The sequence below is a fragment of the Neopelma chrysocephalum genome, unplaced genomic scaffold (assembly GCF_003984885.1).
Source record: "Neopelma chrysocephalum unplaced genomic scaffold, ASM398488v2 Primary Assembly neopelma1_63, whole genome shotgun sequence".
In the NCBI taxonomy this organism is placed as follows: Eukaryota; Metazoa; Chordata; class Aves; order Passeriformes; family Pipridae; genus Neopelma; species Neopelma chrysocephalum.
In genome coordinates this window covers 10,968,371-10,992,797 of record NW_020897720.1, presented here as the reverse complement: position 1 = coordinate 10,992,797, position 24,427 = coordinate 10,968,371, and the positions used below count along the sequence as shown (strand labels likewise).

Genomic DNA, 24,427 nt, shown 5'->3' with positions numbered 1-24,427 from the left:
TTGGTTTTTTTGTGTACAGGACCTCTAGGGGCTGCAGTGGGAACGGGCACAAACCCTGTCAGAGTCTCTGCTGCATTTATCCTGCCCTCGGTGTTGCACTTTCCAGCAGTGACCATTGTCAGATGTCTCATCATCACAATTGAAATTGCATCCATGCACAGGGACTGCTTCAGAGCAAAGTGCTTTAAAACCTTGCTTTTAATAAGTTTTTTCAGTACACAAGAATGAGTGATTTTGAAAACTGGTAATGAGGAGCTGGAGCAGAGTTGCAGGGTGAGTGGATGGGTCAGTGCATCACCCGTGCCCTGAGCCATTCCCCTCTGAGAACAGTCCTTAGAGCCCTGGAAGGGACTCATTTTGTTAAATATTTTATTTTTTTTTATAATGCTGACAGATAGAGTTACATTAGCTTTTCATTTAGTAAGGAGGAATGAATCACTTGGTGTTAGATAAAACCAGGTTTAATATAATCAGAAATGGTCCACAGTATAATTGCTCACAGTGTGACAAAGGCCACCTGCAATGCAGTTGTTGTAGTTTGCCTGAGCCCTGTCAGTGCTTGTACCTGGAATACGGATCCTTTACCCACCGAGCAGGTGAAGCTGAGAAGGTTCTTTAGCTACTTCTGGTAGCTACACCAGACTGGGTGGCTGGGGCCGTAGTAACCCTGAGCAAGAGTAGCTGAGAAGTAAGTTGAAGGGCATTAGGCCCTAGCTTATGAAGAAAAATCACCTCAGCTGTTCTATTAAATATACATTTAGGAAATTACATACAAGAGTGTGTCTGTAATCATAACAAAGGCAGTGATTGCTACATGTTCAGTAACTCAGAAGTTCTGTAGGATATGTGTTATGTTGATAATTTTCAGACTTGTTTCAGCTGCCATTCTTTCCTGGATTGGGGTTGTGTTCAGTGCTCACATGAAAGAGCACTGGTGTCTTGCTGTATTTTACCTGAGAAAGAGCTGCCCCTCTGTCCTGTTACTGGGGCACAAGTTCTCATAACCCTGGGGTTGGCTCCGTGGTTCACTTCACCCAAACACTCCCTGCAGAAGCATCAGCTGCAGAGAGGTCGATTTCATGAGGAAGTGTGGGGGTTAATGCATATTTAATGCTACGTAAAAGCTTCACCTATATCTAAACACTCACTCTGCACCATCCAGGGTCAGACTGACAAAGGGAAGAGAGCAGGACCACCAAGAAAGAGGGTTTGTGGAGCAGTTCCAGTGTCAGGACTTACTTCAAGATGTGCTTATAAAACACAAGGGGTCAGTGATTTACTTGGCTGCGACTGGTATTTAAAAAAACCTACAAAACCCAAACTCCCACAGCCTCCTCTGGGGAGTGGTGAGGCAGGTGATGGGGACCTCTGTGTACCTTGTAGAGCCTGTTACCATCCTACCTTTGCTATGGGTAGGGTAAGATAAGACCTTAGGGACCCCATGGTGAGTCGTGGTTTTGAGTCACTTCTTTGCTCTCCTTTTGGTGAGGGAGTCAGTAACACTCACACTTCAGAAAGCACAGAGAGGGCCAAAGCAGAAGGCATCTGGGTCCTAAGGCAGAGCAGAACCGTGAGCTCTGCAGAGCCAGGACAAAGATCAACCCCAGGGTCACGGTCCCAGCTAACAGAACTGGTAGTTGTTGCTCTTGAGGAGGGGCTGCCCACTCTCCTCTTGCTCGCAGGACTCCTCGCAGCAACCAGAGGTATCGCAGCCACTGTCTTCCTCAGCAGTGGAGGGGAGGTTGGTGTAGTCCTTGAAAGAAAAGGAAAAAACACATCACCCCAAGTTGTTCCAGTCCCTTTGATGGTATAAGACACTTGTTTCCATGCAGGTGACCAGCTGGGGATGCTCACTCCACACTACCCCCCTCTGCTGTGCCCACAGGGCATGACCAGCTGGCAGGGCAGGCATGTGCCTGTGCTTTTGTGGACAGCTAGTGCCAAGGGAGTGCCCAGCAATGCCAGGGGAGTGGGGCAGGGTGCTGTGCTGGCAGTGTATCACTGCCCAGGTGAGGTTTCTGCCAAGCAGCCACGTTTCTTTGCCCAGCTCTCTTTGGTCATGGTGGGGAGTGACTTTACCCTTCAGCAAGGGGAAATCTGGATGCTTCTTTGCACTTCCCACCAGCACTACACTGCTCCCATCAGCTAACAGTAAGGGATATCACAAAAGTTGTCCAGGAGCTGTGTTCATGTAGAGGGAAGGCACATCTCTGCCCTTCTCTTCTCCAAAGGTCCTCACCTGCTCCTTATGCTCCTCCAGTTCTTTCTGGATGAAGCAACTGATCTGGTCGAAGGTCGGTCTCCGTGTGGGCTCCAGGCTCCAGCAGGCCTGCATGATGCTGTACCTGCAGGGCCAGACAGGGATAGAGCAGGTTCATGGTGCTGCTGGAGGGCCTGATCCCCAGGCTCTTCCCTGCAGCCCTCAGGGCCCAGTAGTGAGCAGGCCCTTGTCCACTCACATTTCCAAGGGAGCGAAGTCAGGCCTGGCCATCTGGTATCCCTGCTTCACCATACTGTAGAACTTGCTGTTCACCACCATGCCAGGATATGGGCTTTTCCCTGTGGCAGTAACACAAGCAGAGGTGGCTCTCAGACAGAGGCTTTAACACTCCAGGCTTGAGGGGTGGGAAGAGGAAGCGTGGAGCATCACTTGAGCAGGTGCTACTCAGGGAGTTCTAAGTTAGAGCAGATGATCCAGAATCCATTGTTTTTAATGGTCCCTCCGGAAGCATAACACAGTGTTTTATAGCCCTGATAAACCTAGATTTTTGTCAACCTTCCTCCTTTCTTGGAAATTTTTTTTCAGAGACATTAGGGCAGTAGTGAGCCGTGGAAAACAAAATAGGTTTGCAAGCTTGCTTCTTTCTTACCAAGGGAGAAGATCTCCCAGAGCAGGATGCCGTAAGACCACACATCGCTCTGCACTGTGTAAATGCAGTCAAAGATGCTCTCTGGGGCCATCCATTTCACGGGCAGGCGGGCCTGGAAGAGCAGAGAGTCCTGCAGGCTAGGACAAGCTGGAAGCTTATGCTATACTCTGTTTTTCATGTTCCAGCCCCACCCTGCTATTTTACCTTCTCTTGTGCCCATTTTAATCACTTACATTGCCTTTTACAACGTAATTTGAGTCATTCATGATGTCCCGGGCCAGGCCGAAGTCGCAGATCTTGGCTACCCGTCCATCTGATATGAGCACGTTCCTGGCTGCTAAGTCACGGTGGATGCACTGGGGAGAAAAGGCCACAACTGAGACCCAGGCAGCAGCCACCAGCAGTCCCAAATATCTCCCTCCAGCCCAGGCCTGCCACCAAAACTTGTAGGAGCAAGGAGAACACTTGACAGTACTGCTTGAAAAGCCCCTGTCAGAGGCACCGTGTCACGTACAGAATACAGGCTCTCTTGTAAGTACTTCATTTGCAATGTTAAGACACTGACATTTCACGCCATGTCCTTTAATCACTGGTGGGGCTGTTGAGGAGGCTCAGAACCAGGGGCTGTTGACACTGTGTCCTCATCCCTGAAACAGTCACACGGTGACTCTCTGACTCTCTGAGCCAGCTCTGGCAGACAGCTCAACGGCCACTTTCAGTTCCTTGTCCCTGGGGCAGCAGGGACACTGCCAAAGCAAGAAAGCTTCACAGCAAAATCCCTGACCTCATGTAAAAGCAGGGGAGAAAATGTTGAGATTAGCATGATGCACAGCCCTGGGTTCCCCCCTGTAACACTGCCCTTCTGTGATGGCCGGGGGAGACAAAGGCTCTGGAGGGAACACCAGTCACCATGGCCCAGGCTGTTTGAACCCAACAAACAGAGCAGAGAGGCCCATTTCCAGCAGCAGCTTGCTTGAGCTTGGCCACCCCATCCAAAGGCATCCCAAGCCTTCTGCAGACAGGGTGGCTGGCTCCTGCTGGGAGGGACTGGTGTTTCCCAGTCAGGGCATTGAGGCAGTTGTCCTCTTGGCACTCACGTTCTTTGATGCAAGGAATGCCATGCCCTGGGCCACCTGGCTGGAGAACTGTAGCAGGTCAGAGAGATTGAGGGGACGGAGATCCTCCCTGGCTTCATCTTCCTCCTCCAAGCTTCTCCCTGAAATTAAAAGCAGAGATTTAGACTTGCTGCAAACCTGGCGAGCAACACAAGCTGTGGTGTGTCGTGGTTCCCAGAGCTAAACCAAACAGGATGGCCAAAAGAAAGGAACCATGAAATCTCAGAAATGAGCCTTTGACTCACCCCTGACTTGCGCAGAATCTGATGCTACTGAAGATGATGATGACGACACAGGCCTCATTTCAACATATGTTTCCAAACCCTGGCTGGAAAAGCCACTGTCGCTGAATGAGAAACAACAGAGATGGGGGCAGGCTGTTAGCACCTTCCATCCACTGAGAGAAAAAACCACATCCCTGATTGCAGGTGACTTAGCCAGAGGCTTAAGGGCAAAGGGAAAGTTTTGGAGCTGATTCAGAAAGGGGAGAAAAACCTGGCCCTGGTGCCCTGTGTTATGGGGCTCCAAGTACTGCTCCTCATTTTTAAGCTCTTGGCTGAAGGGGAGCATCATCCTACAAAACCCATGTGCCCAACAGTGCAGGAAGCCCAAAAGTTTTGGTTCTAGATTGTGAGAGGACAGACTGGACAAAAACTTGGATTTATTGTGGGATGTTCAATGACTGCTGTCAAAATCTTTGAAAAACTCAGAACTATAACCAGGTCTAAACACATGGAACCCCAGTGACTTTTACATCCTGGTATCCTGCCAGTCCCCAGACCTTAATCTGTCCCCAGCACAGTGCTCTGCACACTTCTACCCAGGCCCTGTGTTGCTCAGCCCTGTGGCTCCCCGAGCTCTGCTCTTACCTGCGGATGTATTTTTTCTCTAGGTCAATGTTTTTGTAATCAGCAGCACTGTCTAAAGAGGTATCCAGGGCAGAATCCTGGATAATTATGGATTCAGCCTTCTTCCTCAGGAAATTCAGCAGATCTCCATAGCGACAGTACTCGGTGATGACAAGGATGGGGCCTGGGAGAGCAGCAGAAAGGGTTCATTAAGAAATGGTGTTACTGTGACCTGTCCTGAGGATTGCTGTCCCTGGGCGGGCAGCAGAGCCCAGAGAGCTCATCAGCTCGCTCTGTGGTGTGACAGGTGAGGACAGGTAAGAGCCTCAGAGGAGCAGGCCATGGTAGGGGTCTGTGGGGGAAGCAGGGCTGTCGGATCCTACCTCCATAGGTACATGCTCCCAGCAGGTTAACAATGTTCTTGTGGTGTCCCAAGTGACTCATGATCTTCAGCTCAGACATGAGAGCCTCCTGCTCATCTGTGTCTGCTGATGCTGCAAGGGGAGAGAAGGACTTTGTGAAGGAGTGAGGGAGGGACAAGCAAGACATGAAGGGGGAGGACGGAAAAAGGTGTAGACAGATATTTGGAAAAAAAGGAGGAGACACACTCAGAGAGGAAACTGTGTCTTCTGTTCCTCTGGCCTCCTATGTCCACAAAAATGACAGTAATGTGATTCCAGCACCTGGTACTTGTCACAGAAACATCTTTAAAAAGTAGATGTTGCAGCCTGGGGGCACCAACACATCCTGTCCAACACACACACTACATCCTGTCCAAAAGGGCTTGGGGGATTTCAGCCTTCACAAATTGCTCTGTGCTTACACTTTAGCATCTTCACAGCCACTTTGAGGACCGAATCTTCTTTGCCCAGCCCAATAGCAGTGGCTTCTACCACTTTTCCAAAGGCTCCTGCTCCAAGAGTTTTTCCTGTAGAGAGAAAAAAAGGTACTTGTAAGATGCTTTATAGAAAAAGATTGAGCAGTTGACCTGCACACAGCCTTGAGGAGGATGCCTGGTGGGTGGGGATTCCTGCTGGGCCCAGGGAAGATGACACATCCCTTAGTCAGGAGCTGGCTAACATCCATGGGGAACTCTGCTGTGAACAAAAATGGTGGGAAAAAGGCCATTTCCAAACATGCCTCACCAGCTGTATGCCTTGGGAATGACCCCATATGCAAGAGAAGGGATAGGACCCTGACAACCTTCCTTGGAGCAATGGAAGATGGCAGGAGGTTGCACCCTACCATTTGCCACCCTGTGGGGAAGAAGGCAGCCAGGCCTGGTTAAGGATGCTGCTGTAATGCCTGGATGCAGCTTTGGGTATTGCCCAGAGCTTTGGCTCTGACCCTTGGAGCATTTCAGCTCTGTGATGAGCTTCAGGCCCCCAGGCAAGCAGCACAGAAGGTTTCTTACCAAACTGGAGGTTATTCCTGGGAAACTCCCATTTTTCATTGTATGGCAGCTGAGTGGGATCAATAAAGATGTAGTTATTCCCTTCACAGGCCTCAATGATCTTCCACCGCACCTGGTACTTGGGTTTCTGTGAGGAAGAGACTCCAGTTACTCAGTGTTCCTCGAGTTTGGAGGGTTCCCCAGCCCCAGCACCCCCTCTAGCTCTCACTCTGCAGGCACAGAGGGAAGACACAGATTTCAGCCCAGCAAATAGCTCTTGCTTTGAACCTGGACTGAATGAGAGAGGCTTTGTCTGGACAGGCTGGTCCCTTTGCTGTTACAAAGTCCCCCCAGGTCATCACTAATGACTGAGGGAGGTTCTCTTGCCTCTTTCACTGAAAGCATTCCATTTGGAATGGCAGAGCTGGGAGAGCCAGCACATCCCACCAGAGCAGTGGCTGACAGTGCCCAGCTGGTGCTGGGGGGAGATGTCCCCACTGTGTCTCCTTCCTTGGTACCCTGGTTGCTGAGCACAGCAGAATGGTGGAGCTGGCCCAGCCCCACTTCCCTTACAGGGGAAAAAAAAAAGAAATGGAGAAAGAGAAGTAAAAATTTCTTCTCTTTTCTAAGAATCTCGTGGCAGAAGTAAGCAGGCAAGGCAGTGCTGGAGCAGAGAAGCTTCTTGAGCCCATGGCTGAGATAGGTAACCATGTTATTTATAACCATGTCCTGCTTCTCTTGGGCTTGCAAGCCCTTCCTAAAAGGTATTTTTTTCAGATATGTGCTTATACACTGATTGACTGTTCTCTCTCTGTCTCTGGACCACTGGCCAAAGGCAGCTCTCCCTGCAAAGCTGTAGATGCTTGTTTGAGAGAGGGATCTGATGGATCATCTGACAACCAGCACCAGAACTTTGCTGCAAAATTTGCAGCCTTGTTAGGCTGTCAAAGGAAGGGTGCCAAAAGGGAGAGCTGAAAACCAGGTGACTTTCACCCACTGATGAAGCAGAGGTGGCTACTGATTGGTTCAGTTTATGGAAACAACAGAGAAGGAATCCAAATTCTGAAAATGAGTCTTGCAGAGAAAATGGGCCAAGTTCTTATATAAAAATAGTGACCAAGTCTTCCTGGAGACAAACTCCTTCTAACATCATCCTGTTTCCCCATAAAGACAGTTTTTATAAAGCAGTGAGGAGAATAAAAAGTGAATGTAAACTGCAAACCATTTTTTTTTTCTTCCTTAATTCAGTCCATGGATTTATGGTGACCAAAGCAAAACCAGCTGCAACTGACAGCACAGAGTGAGCACCTTTGTCTGACTCCAAACCATAACCACACTGACCTCTGGGCTACAGGACTGAGGGACCAGGGCAGGAGAGGTGTTAACACACTGGGTTTGGTGCATGAGCTTTGCCCTGCAGCAGGAAATTCCTGGGGGAAGCTGGGAGGCAGTGGAGGTGTGGGAGGTAGCTTGCCTGGTACCTCCAAGCTGAATGATTCCTGCCTGTGGCTGCCAGTGCAGGCTGTGTGGCCTCTGAGGCTGGACAGCCCTTGCTATGCAACAGGGAATCTGACCTGGTTGTACTTGTAGAGGAGGAAGAGGAGTAGGAGGAGCAGCAGCACCAGTGCTCCTATGCAGGTGGAGAGAACGGGGCTGAAGAGCGTGTTTGGGGGGGCCATGATGCTTCCTGGAAGAGGAAAAAAAGAAGAATGAGTAAAACAGTCCCATTTCAATCCCATCTCTGGGAGCATTTTGCCCAGCTAATCACTTCAGCTTCCCCTGTATGCAACACACCCCAGCACTGGCCTCAGAGACACCCTTTTGGGAGCTACTGGGAACTGAGGGAAGTTCTTGATGCCAAACTCAAGGCCGCAATTGTTCCCCCAGTGCACCCCAATTTCCACGCAAACAGCGCCAGGTGCAGGTCAGACTGTCTGGGGGCCAAGATTTGTGCAACAAGAACAGTCCCATCAAAAGATTCAACCCCAACACTGGTGGGCTGAGCAACTTCTGGCTGCACTGTGCCCTGGAGCTGAGCCCTGCAGTTATAAGATGTTCATGGCATGGCTGAGCCTTTGGTTCCAGGCTACAGCCCAGGCAGAAATTCCCACTTGGCTCCTATGACTGGCAAATGCCAAAGCCTCCCACCACTTGTGAGGGTACAGGGATTGTGGAATCTATTCCACCTCTCTTGCAAGACAGTGGGGATATACATATAGGTCAACAGGCCCTCAAAGCCCCCAGATTGTCCCTCACTCTGCCAAGCTACCAGTTTGTATCTTACTGGTGATGGTGAGCGAATTAAACATGTCAGAAGCGTTGCCTTCTCCATTAATGGCCACACAGCAGAAGGTGAAGTTGGCATCCAGCTCCTGGAAGAGGATACTGCTCTCCACCTCCACCTCTTGGAAGGGCAGCATGCTCACCACCTGGGGTCTGGAGTCATTCCGTAGCAATCTATAGTCCTCATTGTATCTGCAGAGACAGCGAGCAGGAGAGAATGAGGAGTGCTCCCCTGCAGCACAGCAGCTCACAGGTGAATCACTGCCTGTGTCAGACTGGAGAGGAGACACAGGCAATTAGGGTTGCAGCTCTAAGATACATTGCTCTCTGCCCAGCTGAATTCCTCTCCCTGAACACCACAGCCCTGTACAGATAGAGCCTTAGCTGCGTTCTGCCAGCAGTCCCTTCAGTGGGGCTGGTACTGAGACACAGCAGCTGTGTCCAGGCAGCTTCCCGTGATGCTGTAGCTCAGTGAACCTGTGCTCTGCAGAGCCTCAGACCTTTGGAGGTCCCAGAAAGATGACTGGACCAGTCAGGATGTAGCTCCACGGCAACATAGACCAGGGCACTTCTCTAAGGAATCCACATGTTCCTCAGAAAACCATGGGAAGAACATAAATTGCTGGTGGCCAATCTCTTCAAGCTCAAGACTTCAGGAGTGGAATGTGCCCCCTCTACTCAGGCAGTCCCCGGGAACCTCTTCTTTTAGCAGAGCAACATCCCTACTGCTGTTACGCATGTGGTGGTGCTCAGCAAATGCCAGCATGGCAAGGGCAAGTGCCCACCTTGGAGCTGCTCAGTCTCCTGGGCATTTCTTACCTGTCAGAGTGCACGGGGCACTGGTACCACTCAATGCGTGGGGCAGGGTAGCCGAGGGCCAAGCACTGAAGGATGCTGGAGTCATTGGCTGGCACCTTGATTTTGCAGACTGATGGAGAAGCTGTTGGGGAAGTCACATAAGCAGTGAATGCTGTGACCGGAGGAAGAGCACATCCCCCACGCTCTGGTTCACTTTCCACGTGTGCAACAATAAAACAGCAGGAACCCCTGTGCTACTCATTGGCAGGTTTGGGCTGGGGCTGTGTGTCCCGTGGGTGCTGAGCTGGAAGCACCCTGGTACCTCAATCAATTTGCTTCCAGCTGGGAAGCAGCCCCAGGGGCAAGCAGGGAGAAAGAATGGGCAAGCACTTACATTTCAGAGAGATTCTGAAGGTAACTGATGCACTGGTCTCATTGTTGAGGGCATGAAATGTGTAGAGCCCTCCCTCTCCCTCCTGCAGGCGGTTTAGGAAGAGTGTGTTGTTGTACCTGCTCACCAAGAGAGAGTAAAAACAGTGAAGAACACATAGGCTGTGCTCAGTGAGATGCTGCTGCTTCCTGTGTTCTGGAGCAGTGAACACTTCCAGCACTAACCCCAGCTCATGAGGGAGCCTGTTTTTCCTTCTTCAGGGGAAGCAGGGAGGGACTGACCTTCCTTAGAGGAAATTTTTTTTGCCATCAAGTGCACTTCAGCACTTCTGAAAGGCTACAGGTGGGTGAATGCTCAAAAATAATTTAACATCCAAATCATTGCTTTTGAAGGGTCAGGGGATGCCTGTCCTCCTGCCTTTGGCAGAATGAGTTATTCCATGAAGTCATGCTCCCTTAGTGCCTGCTCCCCTCTGCTCTCAGCCCATTTCTCAGCCCCCCCATGTGAGCATTCACCCTGAAGCTGTCACCCTTGCTAAGTGGCACACTTCCTCTTGTGGATTATTTTTGGTTTCTAAGAAAATGAAAGGGGAATCGCCCAAACGCCCCAACAAATGGAATGGTTTTCTCTCAGTCTCCTTTTGGTCTCAGTTGGCTGTAGGCTTTGGAAGAGCAGGCCTGTGCCCTCCGTTAGATCACATCCACATAATGATGCTTCTGGTTTCTCTAGACATGGGCATACAGTGGCACTCAGTACACACTCTCCAGATCTCAGAGTATGGGACAGGTTCAAGGAGCAATGAGGGAATTAAAGTTTTCTGTACTGATCATCCACCTCTGCAATTTCTTCTGCAAGGAGAGCGCAGACTTGAACAAGCGGATCACAAATGTGATACTGAGTTCCACAATGTTTTCTAAAGAGAAGGCTGCCAAGTTAGAGAAGGGTGGTGTCCTCCTTGACCTGATCATACCTCCTCAGTGTGGTTTGCTAATGATATTGAAAAGAGAAGACAGAAATGTAGAACAGTTCCCCTCTTCAAAACTTGATAGTTTTCTGTAGAATGGGGCCTGCCTGTCCCAAGGAAAGCATTGTTAGAAACATGCCATAGCCAGTGTAGAAGACAAGGAGCACATACCAGTTGTTTCCAGAGATCATCTGGCCCTTGAATGTGGTTCTCCCAGAGTTCTTCAAGGGGTTTGTGTGTTCCCAGCCCCAGTGGAGAAGTTTTGGGTAAGCTTTAATGTGGACCTGCAGATTCAGACTCTCTCCCACAGCAACCTCCCGGCTGGTGGTGTTCCCTGGGGTCAGGAACACATAACCTCTCTCTGCAGGGCGGAGAAGAGCATGAACATCAACAGGCACATCCAGAGACCTGGAACAAGCTCATACCAGCTTCATAAACAGATCTTTATTGGAATGGGCAGCCTCAGCTAAGAGACTGCAGGAGGGAATGAGACACTACACAGGTTATGTTGCCAATAGAGTACTTTTAAACTGCTTCTTTGTCGTGGCAGCCTGGTTTACACTGCCTGAGGAGAGCTAGAAAACCTTAGTGAACTCTCATGGGGAAAGAGGTTTTACATGCTGTATCCTAAGAAGTGACGAGGCTAAAACGGTATCTCCTAATTGTTCATAAAAGACAGGCCCTTTTAGCTAAACTCCTGGCTTCTCACTTGGAAACTACTCATTCCAAGCTCTCTTTCTGAGCCATGGTATGCAGCAGCTTTGGATCAGCAAACCCCAGCCTACAAACTGCAAGGATAAATTTTCCATCTTGAGATACAAACAAGTGTATAACAGACCCGAATCCTCTTATGTGGATCTGTGACTGGAAGTGACAAAGATCCATACTTTGCTCATATGGCTTGCCCTTCCTTCTAAGCCTTTCCTGATCTTCAGCACCACCTTGCCTCTCTGTTTATTGTTTTAAAGCTTTTTATAAACTCACAGAGGCTGAAAAGAGCACTTCAATTTTTCATCCAGAACCCAAAACATGTCCTCCTGCTCCTCAAGATGTGAAAGGAACACCAGTTCCTTTCCTAGCAGTTCCATGCTTGTCACATGAGCCTTCAGGCACAAGCGAGAATTATGTTTCCAACAACTAGGAACAGGATGGAGGCAGAAGCAGCAAATACTCAAGGCCAGGTGTGATTCAGTGTCCCTGGTCTTCTGGGGAAGCACTCACCTACCACCTGAAGCACTGCTGAGGCATTCCTGGATCCTACTGAATTGTTAGCTATACAGATGTATTTCCCAGCATCTTCCATGGTCACGGCTGGGACAGACAGGGTGTCATTGATGAAGTAGTTACCATTTCCAAAGTCAAGCCTTTTACTTCTCACAACCTGTCAGGCAGAGAGGGAACATCAGACATTGGAAGGGCAGAGGATGAACTGAACATTTAAGACAAACACACACACCCACTCTTGTGCTGGGCTAGAGAGTACCTCACTCAGAGCAAACTGTGTGGAGATCCAGAGGAATATTAAACCTAAGTATCCAGGGCAGATATTCCACAGCAGTTAGGCTATAGCTATTGTCAGCCTTCTGATTGCAACTTGGCCTTACACTCTGTGATCCAAACAGTCCTTGTGTGTTGTTTCAACTCCTTAATAAAGACATCAGACACAATAAGGACTTCTGGCAAACCTTGTCTAACCATCTAGCAGTTAAAAGTCAGCAGAGATTTTGAAACGCATTCCCTTTTTTCACCCGTGTCTTTTCTCTGGAGAGCTGTGTGTCCTGAACACGTTTGCTGGTTTATAAGCCCTGGCAGGGCTGGGTGGAGAAATGTTGCCTTAAAAGGTACTGTGGCTCCTGTCCAATGAACTCAGCTGAAACAACATATTCTCCTCCTCTCTTGCAGCAAGATCCTGACAATGTCATCCCAAGGAAAGGATATTCAGATTTCTACAGCTCGGGTAGTTCATGGCTTTGCTGCGGGTGACATGGATCTGGGCAGTTCTTACCACCCTACATCCCCCAGTTTCCAGAAAAGGCCTAAACCCCATTGAAGCTGCCCAACTTACCCTCTTTGCTGCTGTCACCCATCTGATGTTATACTTGTGGGAAGGAGCAGTTACACTGCAAGTGACCTGGAAAGGTTCACCCACGATTCGCACATGGTCTGGAGGGTCTATCACCACCGACACAGGCTTCTTCAGTGCTACAGAAAGGCAAGCAGGGAAAGACTCAATGTCAGCTGGTCCAGTGATTCCATGTACTTTGGACACTCCCCAAGACCTGGCTACCTTGGATGGTGAGGCACTGGCGCAGGTTGCCCAGAGAAATTGTGGATGTCCCGTCCCTGGAAGGGTTCAAGGCCAGGTTGGATGGGGCCCTGAGCAACCTGATCTAGTGGGTGGCATCACTGCCCACGGCAGTGAGTTTGGGACGAGATGATTTTTAAGGTCTCTTCCCACCCAAACTATTCTAGGATTCTACTTTATGATTCTACCTTCTCCTTTCCATTCTCTTTAATCTCTTTACCCCCAGCCTTCTCCTTTCCCAGTGATCCCTTTTGTGCTTGTGTCTGTGGGGAGCAGTAGAGGTGGGGGGGAACACAGCAGTCAGCACTGTGGGTTGGAAGGGAAGGGGAAGCTTCTGCTGTGGTTACAGATGGAACATCAAGGCCTGAGGACTCACAGAACATTGGAGAAATCGGTGGACATTTTTCTCTGGCCTGTGATAGTGCCTGCAAAGATTTGAAGACTGCTGAACCCATGGAAACCCAACTGAAGGAACCAATTTGCCAGAGGCTGATGGAATTTGGCCTCCATTAAACACTTTAGAAACTGCAGGTCCAGAAGGTCTTTCCTGCCACCAGTAAGGAGCTTTTCTTTAAGTATCTACTGTGATGCTGCTATTAGTGGCCCTGAGGACAGCAACAACCCCAATCCTTTACCTTCTTCCATAACCAGTCTTATTCTTGGTGATTTCTTTATTTTTCCATTTATCTCTGCTTGGCATCGGTAATAACCTTTATGCTTGCTTTGTACATTGTACAGTCTTATTCCTCTCTCAGCACTGAAAGAGTAGTTGGTCCCAGGTGGGAGATGAGAGGCATCATCCATTATCAGAGTCACGTTGGATCCATACTCAGGGGCCGTGATGAGACAGGGGAGATCAACATTGCCACCTTCAGTCCCAAGGACCCGGAATTCCGGGGTGTACCACACATTATCGGGATCTGGGGGGGAGACAAGATAGGCTTGAGAACGGGATCAGAAAATGCATCGAAGCTGAGAAACACATTCCAGACAAGGCAGGTCTCCAGCATTGCTTCCCAGTGGGAGTCTGATGCTGGGGCAGCCCTGCTCAACGCCTGCCTGACTCAGCCTCCAAACACTCACACGACAAGCCCAATTCCAGCTAAGCTATTTGAGGAGGTCACAGCAATCAGCTCACAAATGTACATAGGCAGGAGAGGCTGAGAAGTATGCTTACCTCTAATTAAACTTTTCACCATGGTTTTATTTATCAGACCTCCAGCTTCCCTGCCCAGGACAGAACCTCTGGTACAAGGGAAGGGATGAAGTCAAGTGGTGGAGCCACCACAGCATAAAATTCTTCTGGGATAAAATAATACTTTCAGTTCATGTAGTCAGGATGTGATCCATGTGACTCTCTCCCTTGTCTGAGGTGCTGGCTACATAGTTCTCTGATTTGCAGATCTCACAGCTCATTACAACACTGAATGGACTTTTATCCCTGGTTTTTCAGGAAGGGAAGCCACAGTAGATAGAGGGAGAGATCCAGGACATTCCCAATTATGCATGAGATGCAGCTCTTACCCCAGTGCTTCAGCCATGGGCCCCATTTTGTGTGGACTTACATGGCTGTGGGTGAGCCACTGCCCCACCAGGAGCCTACACTGCTCCCCAAACACACACACAGCCAGAGCTGTGGAAAGGAGCTGTGTAATGGCTGTGCTCCCTGGAAGGAGGCTGTTCTGGATGTGGGAAGAGAGAAGCATGGTTACCTCTCACAAATAGGTGGAGAGCTGCAATGCCCTTGTCACTGCTGTTGACATGAGCACAACTATAGGTGCCAGTGTTCCTGTAAGTGGCCTTGGGAATGCTGAGTGTGCTGATGGTGTGGTTGCTGAATGCATTCCTTTGGTTAATCCATTCAACTTCAGACTCTCCTGAGCAGCGCAGGGTGACTGGATCACCCGTGTTGACAACCAGAGCAGAGAGGTCAGGGCTGATCACTGGGGATGCTGAGCCTGCAAGGGAAAGAGAGAGTGAGGATGCAAAAATGATCCCTAAAGAGGAGTTCACACTGCTGAGCACAGAGTATCTAGCATCAGGAAAAGGCTAAGCTTGGCATTAAGACTGGCTTTTTGGCTCACATCACTCCACTCATTCTCTCTCACACCAGACCAGTGTGGCCTGATACTCCAAGGAAAGAATTTCAGGGAAGAAACACCATCCCCTGCCCTTCCCCCTTTCCTGCCATGTGAACATTTAGAGCTCTGGGACAGGAAAAATAATCATCTGGAGCTGATTAGGGCAGATGTTATCTTGGAAATTGTTCCTGTTGGGTTTTGCCTCTTCTCGCAACAGTTTTCCTTTTGTGGTAGAGCTGGAGCTGCCCTGTGAACTGGCTTAGCCCATAGCACCATTTGCTGGAGTTTAAGTCAAGTTTGGTGGATGGGGCTCTCTGTTTGGGAAGACTGGCTTTTTGTCGCCAAGTGCTGGATTTTGAAGGACGTCTCCTTATGTGTATCATGGAGTCACACACAGCATTCTCCTCACAGATACCATCAAAACATTATGAAGTGAGTCAGCATTATTATTCATATTGGGGAGAGGAAACTGAGGCACAGGAAAGCTAAATAGCTGAGGAAAGCCCATGGACTGCAGTTGTTCATGGAGCACATCAGTCCTGCAGCAGCATCACACCCAGCTGGATTTCTGATGCCAACTCCACTTTGAAGATGGTTTCTCTGCTGGCTGAATAAAGGGGAACCAGGGTCCTACTCCAGCCCTCAGTGTCAGAAGGAAATATTTTTCCTTGTTTTGCCATGTCAGCGAGTTCTTTGAGTCACCACCTATATTTAGGGTGGGGGGAAGCGCGAAATGAATCAGTGTCGTGGGGCCAGGGAAGAAGTGGCGCTGCCACCCCCACGCCAGGCCTTCAGGGAGGACAGGAAACACATTGCAAATGGCTATCTGTGCTCGGGGGGCTCTGCACCCTCCTCCAGCCCCTATCCAGGGCTATTCTCCCACTTCTGCTTTCCTTCCCAGTTGCTAACCCGTCCTCACATCTTAAAGGGACATACACCCTGGTTCAAATTACACTAAGCATAAAGGTAGCTGTGGAATTTATCAGCTCATTGCTCTTTGTAGAGGTCACTGCAGGCAATGATCCTCCTGCCATGGACACTGCCCCTGTAACAGCCAGAACACCCCTGTCCTCCTCCATCCCTGCTCACAGTTCATTTGGTGAGGAAGACTCTGATGGCCAAGGTAGAAACGTGTGTCCTGTGCTACCAGCTATGTTCAGGGCTGTAACACCCAGAGCCCACACATCACAGCCCCAAAAACATCATTTAAGCTGTCTGGGGCTGATGCCTCCCTCCATGCAACAAAGGGTTGAAAATATAAGACTTGAGGCCCTGGAGAGCATTGCTGGTGTGTGACAATGACACAGTTGTCACGGGGAAATTCAGACAAGGTCTGGATCAAACTCACTGGCCCTCTGGGAAGAAGCAGAGGACAAGGATCTTCAGAGGATGGAATATTTGACATTTTATCTCCCTCCCCCTCCTTTTTTTTTTTTTTTTTGGTGATGTTTTTATCTACCTGTGGAAAGAGGAAAAGCCTCATTTATTCCCAGAGTGGAGGAAAACATATCCCAGAATCATTTGCAAAGCCACATTTTCCACATATATTTGTGGCACAACATTCCTCCCCTTTTTGCTAAGCTGTGATTTCTACTGGGACTCGACATTTCTGTTGCTTTAATTCTCTGTCAGTGGATCCTTTTCCCTCACCTACTCTCCGCTTTGGCTCTCCCTCCGCATCCAGGGCTTCAGCACCATTTCATGGGGAGCCAAGCTCTTTGACTCTTTGACTCACAGCTGCTTTCAAAGTGGTTCAGGGAAAGACTGTGTTGTAACTGGTCTTTGGTTTGCCCACAGCAGGAAAAACCAAAACAAACAAGAGTCATATCACTCTGCATCCTTGTTGTCATCAACTTACACTTACTACCGAGATGCCGTGGTCAGAAGAGGCTCTGGGTAGGTGCTCTCCAGAATACTGAGGATGAAGCCTTCAGGATGACACTGGAGACTCCCATCAACAACACAACCACCAACACAGGTGGAGTGCAGACAGACAAAGCAGAGACAAGGCGAGGTGAAGGTCACCCAAGCACCCACTCCTTCATGTGTGCTGGGGGATGAGTCAGACCAGCAGGACCTTTTCCAGAATGGGGAAGCAGGGCTGCTGGGGAGGCTCTCTCCCTGCTGACCAGTGTGCAATCTTGCACGAAGCCCAGGGATGTCTCTCTGCTGCTCTCCAGCAGCTTCCGCAGCACTGCCAGTAACTGCTGGCCAGAGGTTTTGCCACACTCGGGTTGTGTAACCCTGATCTCTCCTTACAGCCACAGGCTCTGTCCCTGCCTCTCCCATGTCAGCCAAAACATTGCTTCCCTCTGCTGAGGGTTTGGTGAGGAAGGAGAAGTGAAGGCTGGTAAGACAGAAATGCTCAAGACCTTTACCAAGGAATCCAGTCATCAGGATCTTGAGTTGGTCCTGAGGAATCACTAGCCTAAGGTCTGGCCCTGAGAGGGACCCATATGAGACCTGAGCTCCCCCTGTCCCACCCTCAAAGATGGCAAGGAAAATTTTGGTTTTTAAGGACCCCTTTGCCAGACTGACCTACAGTATCTGGGGGCCAGGGGAGAAGGAAAGTGTGCTCATCACAGCTCTGCCTGGGTTTTCTACCTCAGAGGTTTAGATCATCAAAGAAAACAAAAAGAAACCAAAAACCCTGGGAAGACCTCTCGAAATGACCAATAACACAGATGTGAGATGATCAGGTTCAAAATCTTTTCTCTGCTTGATCTGAATCTGGGATTTCGGCCCCTTACACTCCCTCAGCAAGAGCCCAGATCACAATAGTCACACCACATCAGCCCTGGGTAATCTCAGAAGATGCATTTGCAATCCAAGAGGTAGGAGAAGGAAGTCAGGCTCTGACTCCAGCTTGAGGCTGTTACTGTGGAGAACCTTGGGATGATGCAGCTTTGTGCTGCAGATGGCCAACAGTGCTGGTACTCCCACAAATGTGCGTCCAACAGCCTGACATGGCAGACAGTTCCTGATGAAGATGTCACAGCTGGTGACCTGCATTTCCCATTGTCTCAAGAAACCTTTGGAGAGATCCTGACATCTGATTGTTATGATCTCTCACAAATGTGTATCAGACCTGTCTAGTTCCTATAACATTAAAAAAACCACTTCAGAAATTAAAAAATTAAAACCCCTGCAGCCTTCACAACTCAGTTCCCAGCACAGCAGACCTGGAAAAAGCCTGCTCAGCATGTTGAAGACAGGACTTGAACTGCAACAACGTGCAGTGCAACAGTGAGAGGGATGCAAATTTCCTGGGCTGAAAACACGGGCACTGCAGTGGCTCAAGAGGGATACACTGCCTCCCTGTCACATGCTGAATTCTTTCCCTCCAGGTTGCCTGTTCCAGGGAGGACCTCACACCACAGTCTCCTTGTCTCCCCAAGCAAGCTCAAAAGGAAAATGAAGGACAGTGGACCTGAGAGGCTGCCAGCACTTCAAAATGCAAGATTAGTAATACTGGTTTCCATCTGATTGCTTGTAAACCTCAAAACAGGCTTAGTGACTTTTGAGGTTGATGGGTTATTACCTCTTGGCCACCTCCACAGCCTCAAAAAACAGATGTGTTCACCTTTCCCTTTGTGGCTGCCTGACTTCTGTTTCCATCACATCCTGGCCCTGCACCCCTGCTGTGCACCACCAGAAATCAGCAATCCTCAGACACTCCAGCTGGGCATGAGGTGCTTTGGGAGGTGCCAATGCAGCTGATTTTCCTGACTCTTTCACCTGCAGACCAAGCACCTCCAGCTCTTGCTCTGTTTAAGCAAAGGATAATTTCGGAGACAGCTTCTCTCAGGCCACACTTTCTGCTGAACCGTTCCTTCATCCTAAACCCTTTCTCTAAAGAGAGAGAAGTTTCCCTTTCCCATCTCCCCACTGCCAAGGCTCTTCCTATGCTACGTGCACCTTTTCATCCTCCTTGGCCTTACCCTGGCAGTGCTGCAGCAGCCAAGGGTGAGCCCTCAGCACAGCTGGGCTCCAGAGGCAACACACCCTCTTTCCACCACTGCCTTCCCTCTCTAATTGCAGCCAGCCCTGGATGGCCTTCAGAAAGCTGCTACAGCCAAGTCTGCACTAAATACCACACTCTGTGGCACAGAGCAGATATGTTCTCCCTACCTGTGCTGAGGCTCCTTGAACCTGCCCACAGCAGTGGCTGCTTCATGCAGCAGCCTCTGGAAACAGGGACTGTCCCAGCCCACAGCAGCCTCCTGGGAGACACCACTGGGAGCCCAAATTCACCCTCCACCTCCAGGTGCTGGGCACCTGTTACTCCAGCCTCAGCACTGCTCCATCCCCACCAAGGTTGTCACGACTCCTCACCTGAGGAGGGATGGAGCACTCGCACCAGACACCCGGGAAATCCTCAGCACATCCCAAAACACCCCTGGAGTGACATGGAGGCACTGGGGGGCTTTGTGAGTCAGGGTACCTACCATGCCAGAAGCCAGCTGTGCTGAGCAGCAGGAGGAGAGCAGGACACATGTCCCCAGGGACCGTGGTGTCCCCAGCGTGAAGGGGGGGACGGACGCAGCTGAAGGATCCTCTCGAGCAGCGGGTGCCTCTCCTCGCGGGCACCGTCCCCAGCACTCCCTTGGCAGGAGCTTCTCCTTTCTGAGTTGACCACAAGTTAACAAATTCCCTATTTTGTTTGTTTTTGAAACAGGAGGGGAAAAAAAAAAAAAAAGGCAGACAATGCTTTGATACGTCACCGGTGTCACACCCCTGTGGCAGAGGGGGGGCCATGCACGAACCCCACTACAGGGACCCCCTGCTGTTTGGGGTCACCTCCAGCCTCAGGAAAGGGTCCAACCCCACTGCAGTCCCCAGGGCTGGCAGGGACCACTGCACTATGCTGGGGTTCGGGGCAATCCCAATGTGCTCTGGCTACTACCACCCCAAAACACAGGGACTCCTACACCCTTTCCACTTGCATGGGGACACAAAGCGCCTGACTGGGACCTGCCTCGGGGGCAGTGGACTCTGTTTCACCTCAGCAGGACACATTTTACCTCAGGCCCAGTGGCTCTTGCTGGCTTTGGGACCTGAGGACCCCACGGAATGTGGCAGACCCCCTCACAACAGGCACGCAAATGCAATTCAGCCTGGAGCAGCTCCCAGGTGGGAAAAGCCCTGTGAAGATGGCAAATTATTTTGTGTTGATCAAGAGTGTGATCCCCAGTGCAGACAGGGGTCCTCTGGCCACACAGGATCACCCCCAATGCCCATGCCAACTCCACTACCCTCCCCAGCAGGGACACATGCTGGAGTCCAGCCTGCAGACCCCTCCCTTCTGGGCTGGGGGAACACACGGGGACCCCATCAGGAGAGCTGGGAACCTCTCAGCACCTCCAACCCCGGAGCTCACAGCAACCCTGTCAGCACCAGGCAGTCCCAGGGCTCAAGCAAAGACCCTCCCTCCCTCCCTCCCCCAGAGCCCATCCCACCCAGCCTTGCTGCTTCACTGGTGGGGCAGCTGCTTGAAGCTGTTTTATAACTGAGAACCTGGCAGGCACTTTCAATCAGTAATTAGGCAGTTAGTAAGCTAATTAGCAGTATTAGTAATTAGTAAATTAGACACTTTGTTAACCCTCCACTAGACCGTGGCCCTTCCAAGACAGAGGTGAAGGCAGCCTTGAGGCAAACCAGTTCTCCCAGGGACACTCAAGTCAACAGGATCAGCAGGTCCAGTCAGACACGGGTGCCCTTTTGCTCTCTGCTCTGTCTCTGGATAACCTCATGCTGCAGCAGAAGTTCAGGGATGTTCACAGCAGCTTTGGGGTGGGAAGTGACAGCCACCACCTGACAGTGCTGGGAAGGAAGCACAGGGGAGGAAGGTCCAGCCGGGGGGGCTCTGCCAGCTGCTCTCAGCTGCAGCCCCGGCAGCGAGGAGGTGACCAGGACACCAGCATGGGCAGAGAGAGAAATGCTGCTCCAAAATGCACAGAGGTGGCTGCTGAATCTGCATTTGCAGTGCCAAGGCGCCAGGCAGCAGGGACACCCTGCACACTTCCACACCACAGACTGCAGGGGAATGGGCTTCTCCAAAGGGAGCAAGACAAAGTCTTGGGGCCAGGAGATGAGAGCATGGCTGACGGTGCTGGAGATGACTAAGAGTCATGGGGATGTGGAGAGAGCTCTTGGTTTTGGCCAGAGAATGGCTGGAGAGTGTGAGGGAGTCCAGGGAGAAGGAAAGACAGCTTTTGGCCATAGAACGTTTCCTCTCAGCAGTTTTTCCTGGCAGGATGCAAGGAAGAAGAACACCAATTGGAGGCAGAGTGGTGCTCTGGGGGGCTCCTGCGCAGAGCTGGGGGCTGTTGAGCAGCTGGGCCACAGGAGACATCTGCCTGATTAGTCTTTCCTCCTTTTAAGCCAAAGGGGCTTTTTAAAGGATGTTTATTTCCCTCTTTCTTCTTTTCAAGTCGTTCTTTTATTTTTGTTTTTTTTCCAGGAACAAATGCCAGCTCAGACATAACTGACTCACCAGTGTGAACAAGTATTAAACCAGACAGGTTTAATACAGAGAAGGGAAACAATCCCTCAGCCTCCCTTCTCTCTGAGCGGGCCCCTTGCAGAGCATCTCTGATGGCAGTGGTCCCAAGGTGACAGCCTGGACACCTGGGGATTCTCACTGGGACAAGCTGTCTGCTGGGGTCCCTCTCTTTTTGGTGGCTTTCTCTTCCTGCATGCAGGCTGCACTCCAAATCCTGTGGGTGCAAGCAGCAGCTCAGCCACAGGAGTGCTGATGGGGCTCATGTGCCCAGGCAGCTCTGAGCATGGGGCAGGGACGTTCTCAGAGGAGCTGCAGCCTTACTTTGAGCCACTTGAAGCCCAGGAATGTCTGTGGAGGCCCTGATGGCCAGGACAGACTTGCTCAGTGCCTGGTTAGCCGCAGCCTGGCTGTGGAAGGGGGAGAGGAGGCTGCTGTGAGCCCTGGCTGGGAGCACTCAAAGCTCAGGCTTGTTTCCCCCAGTTGAGAGTGGGGCTGGGCTATTCCCCTGCAATGAGCACAGCTGGCCATGAACTGCCTGCCTGAACTGCCCTGCAGCAGTCTGGGGACACATGTGGGACACCCATGTCCTGTTGGTACTGAGCTGTCAGAGCCCAAACAGCTACAAACCCTGGTTACAGCAGGCCAGGGTTTGACACTGCAGTCTGAGGTTCTCTGCTTTCCTGAGCTCTTCCATGGGATCCCTGTCTCATCACTGGAGAGGAGACTTATTTTGGGGTGGGGAAAATGCCCTGCTGGGGGTCCCCATGTCTACCTACTGCTTTCTAGCCCTATAACCCCCTCCTCAGTGCATTCCAACATGCTAAAGGCTTGCTAGGCAGGGATCGGGCAGTGGGAGCCCACTGGGTTCAGGGCTGAGGTCTATCAATTCCCCCTCTCTGCTTCACCCCAAGCCTTTGCTGCAGCTTCTCTGGAGACGAGGTGATTTTTTTTCCCCTGCTGATTCAGCTCCTGGAGAAAAATGCCCTGACTGAGCTGTGCCAGGTGACTCAGAGCATATCTGTGGAGAATCAGCCTGAGCTGGTCAGGGAGCCTGCAAACCTCCTCTCTGGCAAAATGAACAAAGGCAGGAACACAGGACAGGCTATGCTGGAAAGGGGAGCCTTGCTGAGACTGGGATCAGACTCCTGCAGTGGATGCCTTGGGCCCTTGGGTACACAAAGGGTTTCCAGGAGCTGAAGGAGGCACAACTTTTGCCAGTGAGAGCTGCATCATGCAGCCTGAAAAAAGAGCCAACATCAATATGTTTGAACATCAGGTCAAAATCCCTCTTCACAGCAACCCTGTGCTTTTCAAGCACATGGCTCAGAGCAGCTGCAAACAGCTCTGCTCTGCAGTCTGGGGTCGTTTTTGGAGGAGCAGTTTAATTGGACAGGAGAGAGGAGAACACTGGACTTAGGAGGTGCCTGTCTGCCATGGGGCTGGGGCACTTCAGCATGTCTGGAGGAGTGACTGGGGAAAGGTGAGGGCAGCGAGGGGACCTGTGGATCTGAGGGAGTGGTCATGTGGGAGCCAGTACTTTGGAGTTGCATCCTTTAAGGTTATCAGCAAGTTCTAGAGGGAGGGGAGGAGAGTTGGACTTGGGGAGCCCTGTGTGCTGCCATGTTCTGCTTGTGCCCTGCCCCATTGCTACCTCCAGTCTCTCCCACTGCCCTGAGACATTAAACTATGAGGAAAAATCAACAGTGCTGTGGTGTCTCCCATCTCCTTCAGCCCCGCCACTGTTCAGCCTGGCATCTCCTGCATCTCTACCCTGATCTGAGCACAGACCCAAGGAGCATGTCAAGTCCTTAGTTTGGGGCTGCTGGCCCAAAATCTTGGCATCGGGGATACACATGTGAACAGCTCCCAGTATCCTTCCCCCTATGCACCTGCAACACGACCCACTGTCTGGTCAGCTACCTGAGAGGTGGGGCAGACCCTGCCCTGTTTGCAGCCCCTTTTCCTTACCATGTCTCTGGGCTCAGCTGTTCCTTGCTGTGCTTCTCTCTGCCTGGCTCCCAGCTTGGCTTTCACTAAGCACTGGGGTCATGCACAGCGTATTAACATGCTTAGCCTTCACCCACGACATGGTTAAGCTGTATTCCCAGCCCCGCCTGAGTGGGAGCAACCAAAACCGGGCAAATAAAAGGAAGAGATGGAAGTTTGCAAAATGAAAAACACCTTTATTTTTAAAACTCTTTTTTTTTTTAAACTGTATTTGTAAAAGTTTACAGCATAAAAATAATATCTCACGGCTATAGATGTGACATAGTACAAATCCTACAAATACATCTGTAAACCTAGAAAAATGTTAACTCTTTGGTACCTTAGTCTGTACTCTGCTTTTTCCCTTTGCCCTCAGGATGGTTTCCGACAGAGTGTGGAGGCAGGTGGTGCAGCTGTTCAGAGATACTGCAGAGTAACAGCAAGTCAGCACAGAAGGAGTGGGAAAGGGCACTCTTTGGGCAAGGTCTGCAGTTCTGGTGCAATCAATCCACGAAGGAGGAAAAGACAGGAATGATGGGATGCTGCACGCCTCCCAGCACAAGCTGGCTTCTCTCCCACCCCTGCAAGAGTCATCTGTCCAAAGTGCTGCTGGAGCTGCGCTGGAGCAGTTCCCCTGCCTTTGCCAAAGCCAACTAGATCCATCTTGGCATCTCCCAGAGACTTCAGATCTCTGAGCGTAACATGGGATCTATGCTGGGACTGCAGCAACCCATGTGCTGGCCCATGAAATCTGGTTCTCAGCAATATCTGGCCCACTTCAGGCAGGTCTGCAGACAACACGGTGTCTCCACTGTTACAGGCAGTGCTGGCCACTCAGCATCTCGGCAGGGCTGGGATCTGCTGCAGGGAGGATCTGTGTGTGGTCCA

The 24,427-nt window shown here is 50.7% G+C and overlaps 1 protein-coding gene across 1 annotated transcript; it reads right to left on the bottom strand.

The window, feature by feature from the left end:
* Positions 1–355: 355 nt before the first annotated feature.
* CSF1R (colony stimulating factor 1 receptor) lies at positions 356–19,695 on the bottom strand. Its single transcript, XM_027682482.1, has 21 exons — positions 19,497–19,695; positions 14,680–14,925; positions 13,603–13,887; positions 12,728–12,864; positions 11,884–12,043; positions 10,834–11,023; positions 9,702–9,817; positions 9,329–9,449; positions 8,511–8,701; positions 7,801–7,913; positions 6,248–6,374; positions 5,657–5,761; positions 5,217–5,327; positions 4,855–5,017; positions 4,231–4,331; positions 3,968–4,086; positions 3,104–3,226; positions 2,871–2,982; positions 2,460–2,559; positions 2,240–2,345; positions 356–1,753 (listed from the first exon to the last, which is right to left on the bottom strand). Exons 1-21 carry the CDS (start codon positions 19,543–19,545, stop codon positions 1,622–1,624), a joined length of 2,907 nt encoding a protein of 968 aa, XP_027538283.1. The 5' UTR covers positions 19,546–19,695; the 3' UTR covers positions 356–1,621.
* Positions 19,696–24,427: the final 4,732 nt, after the last annotated feature.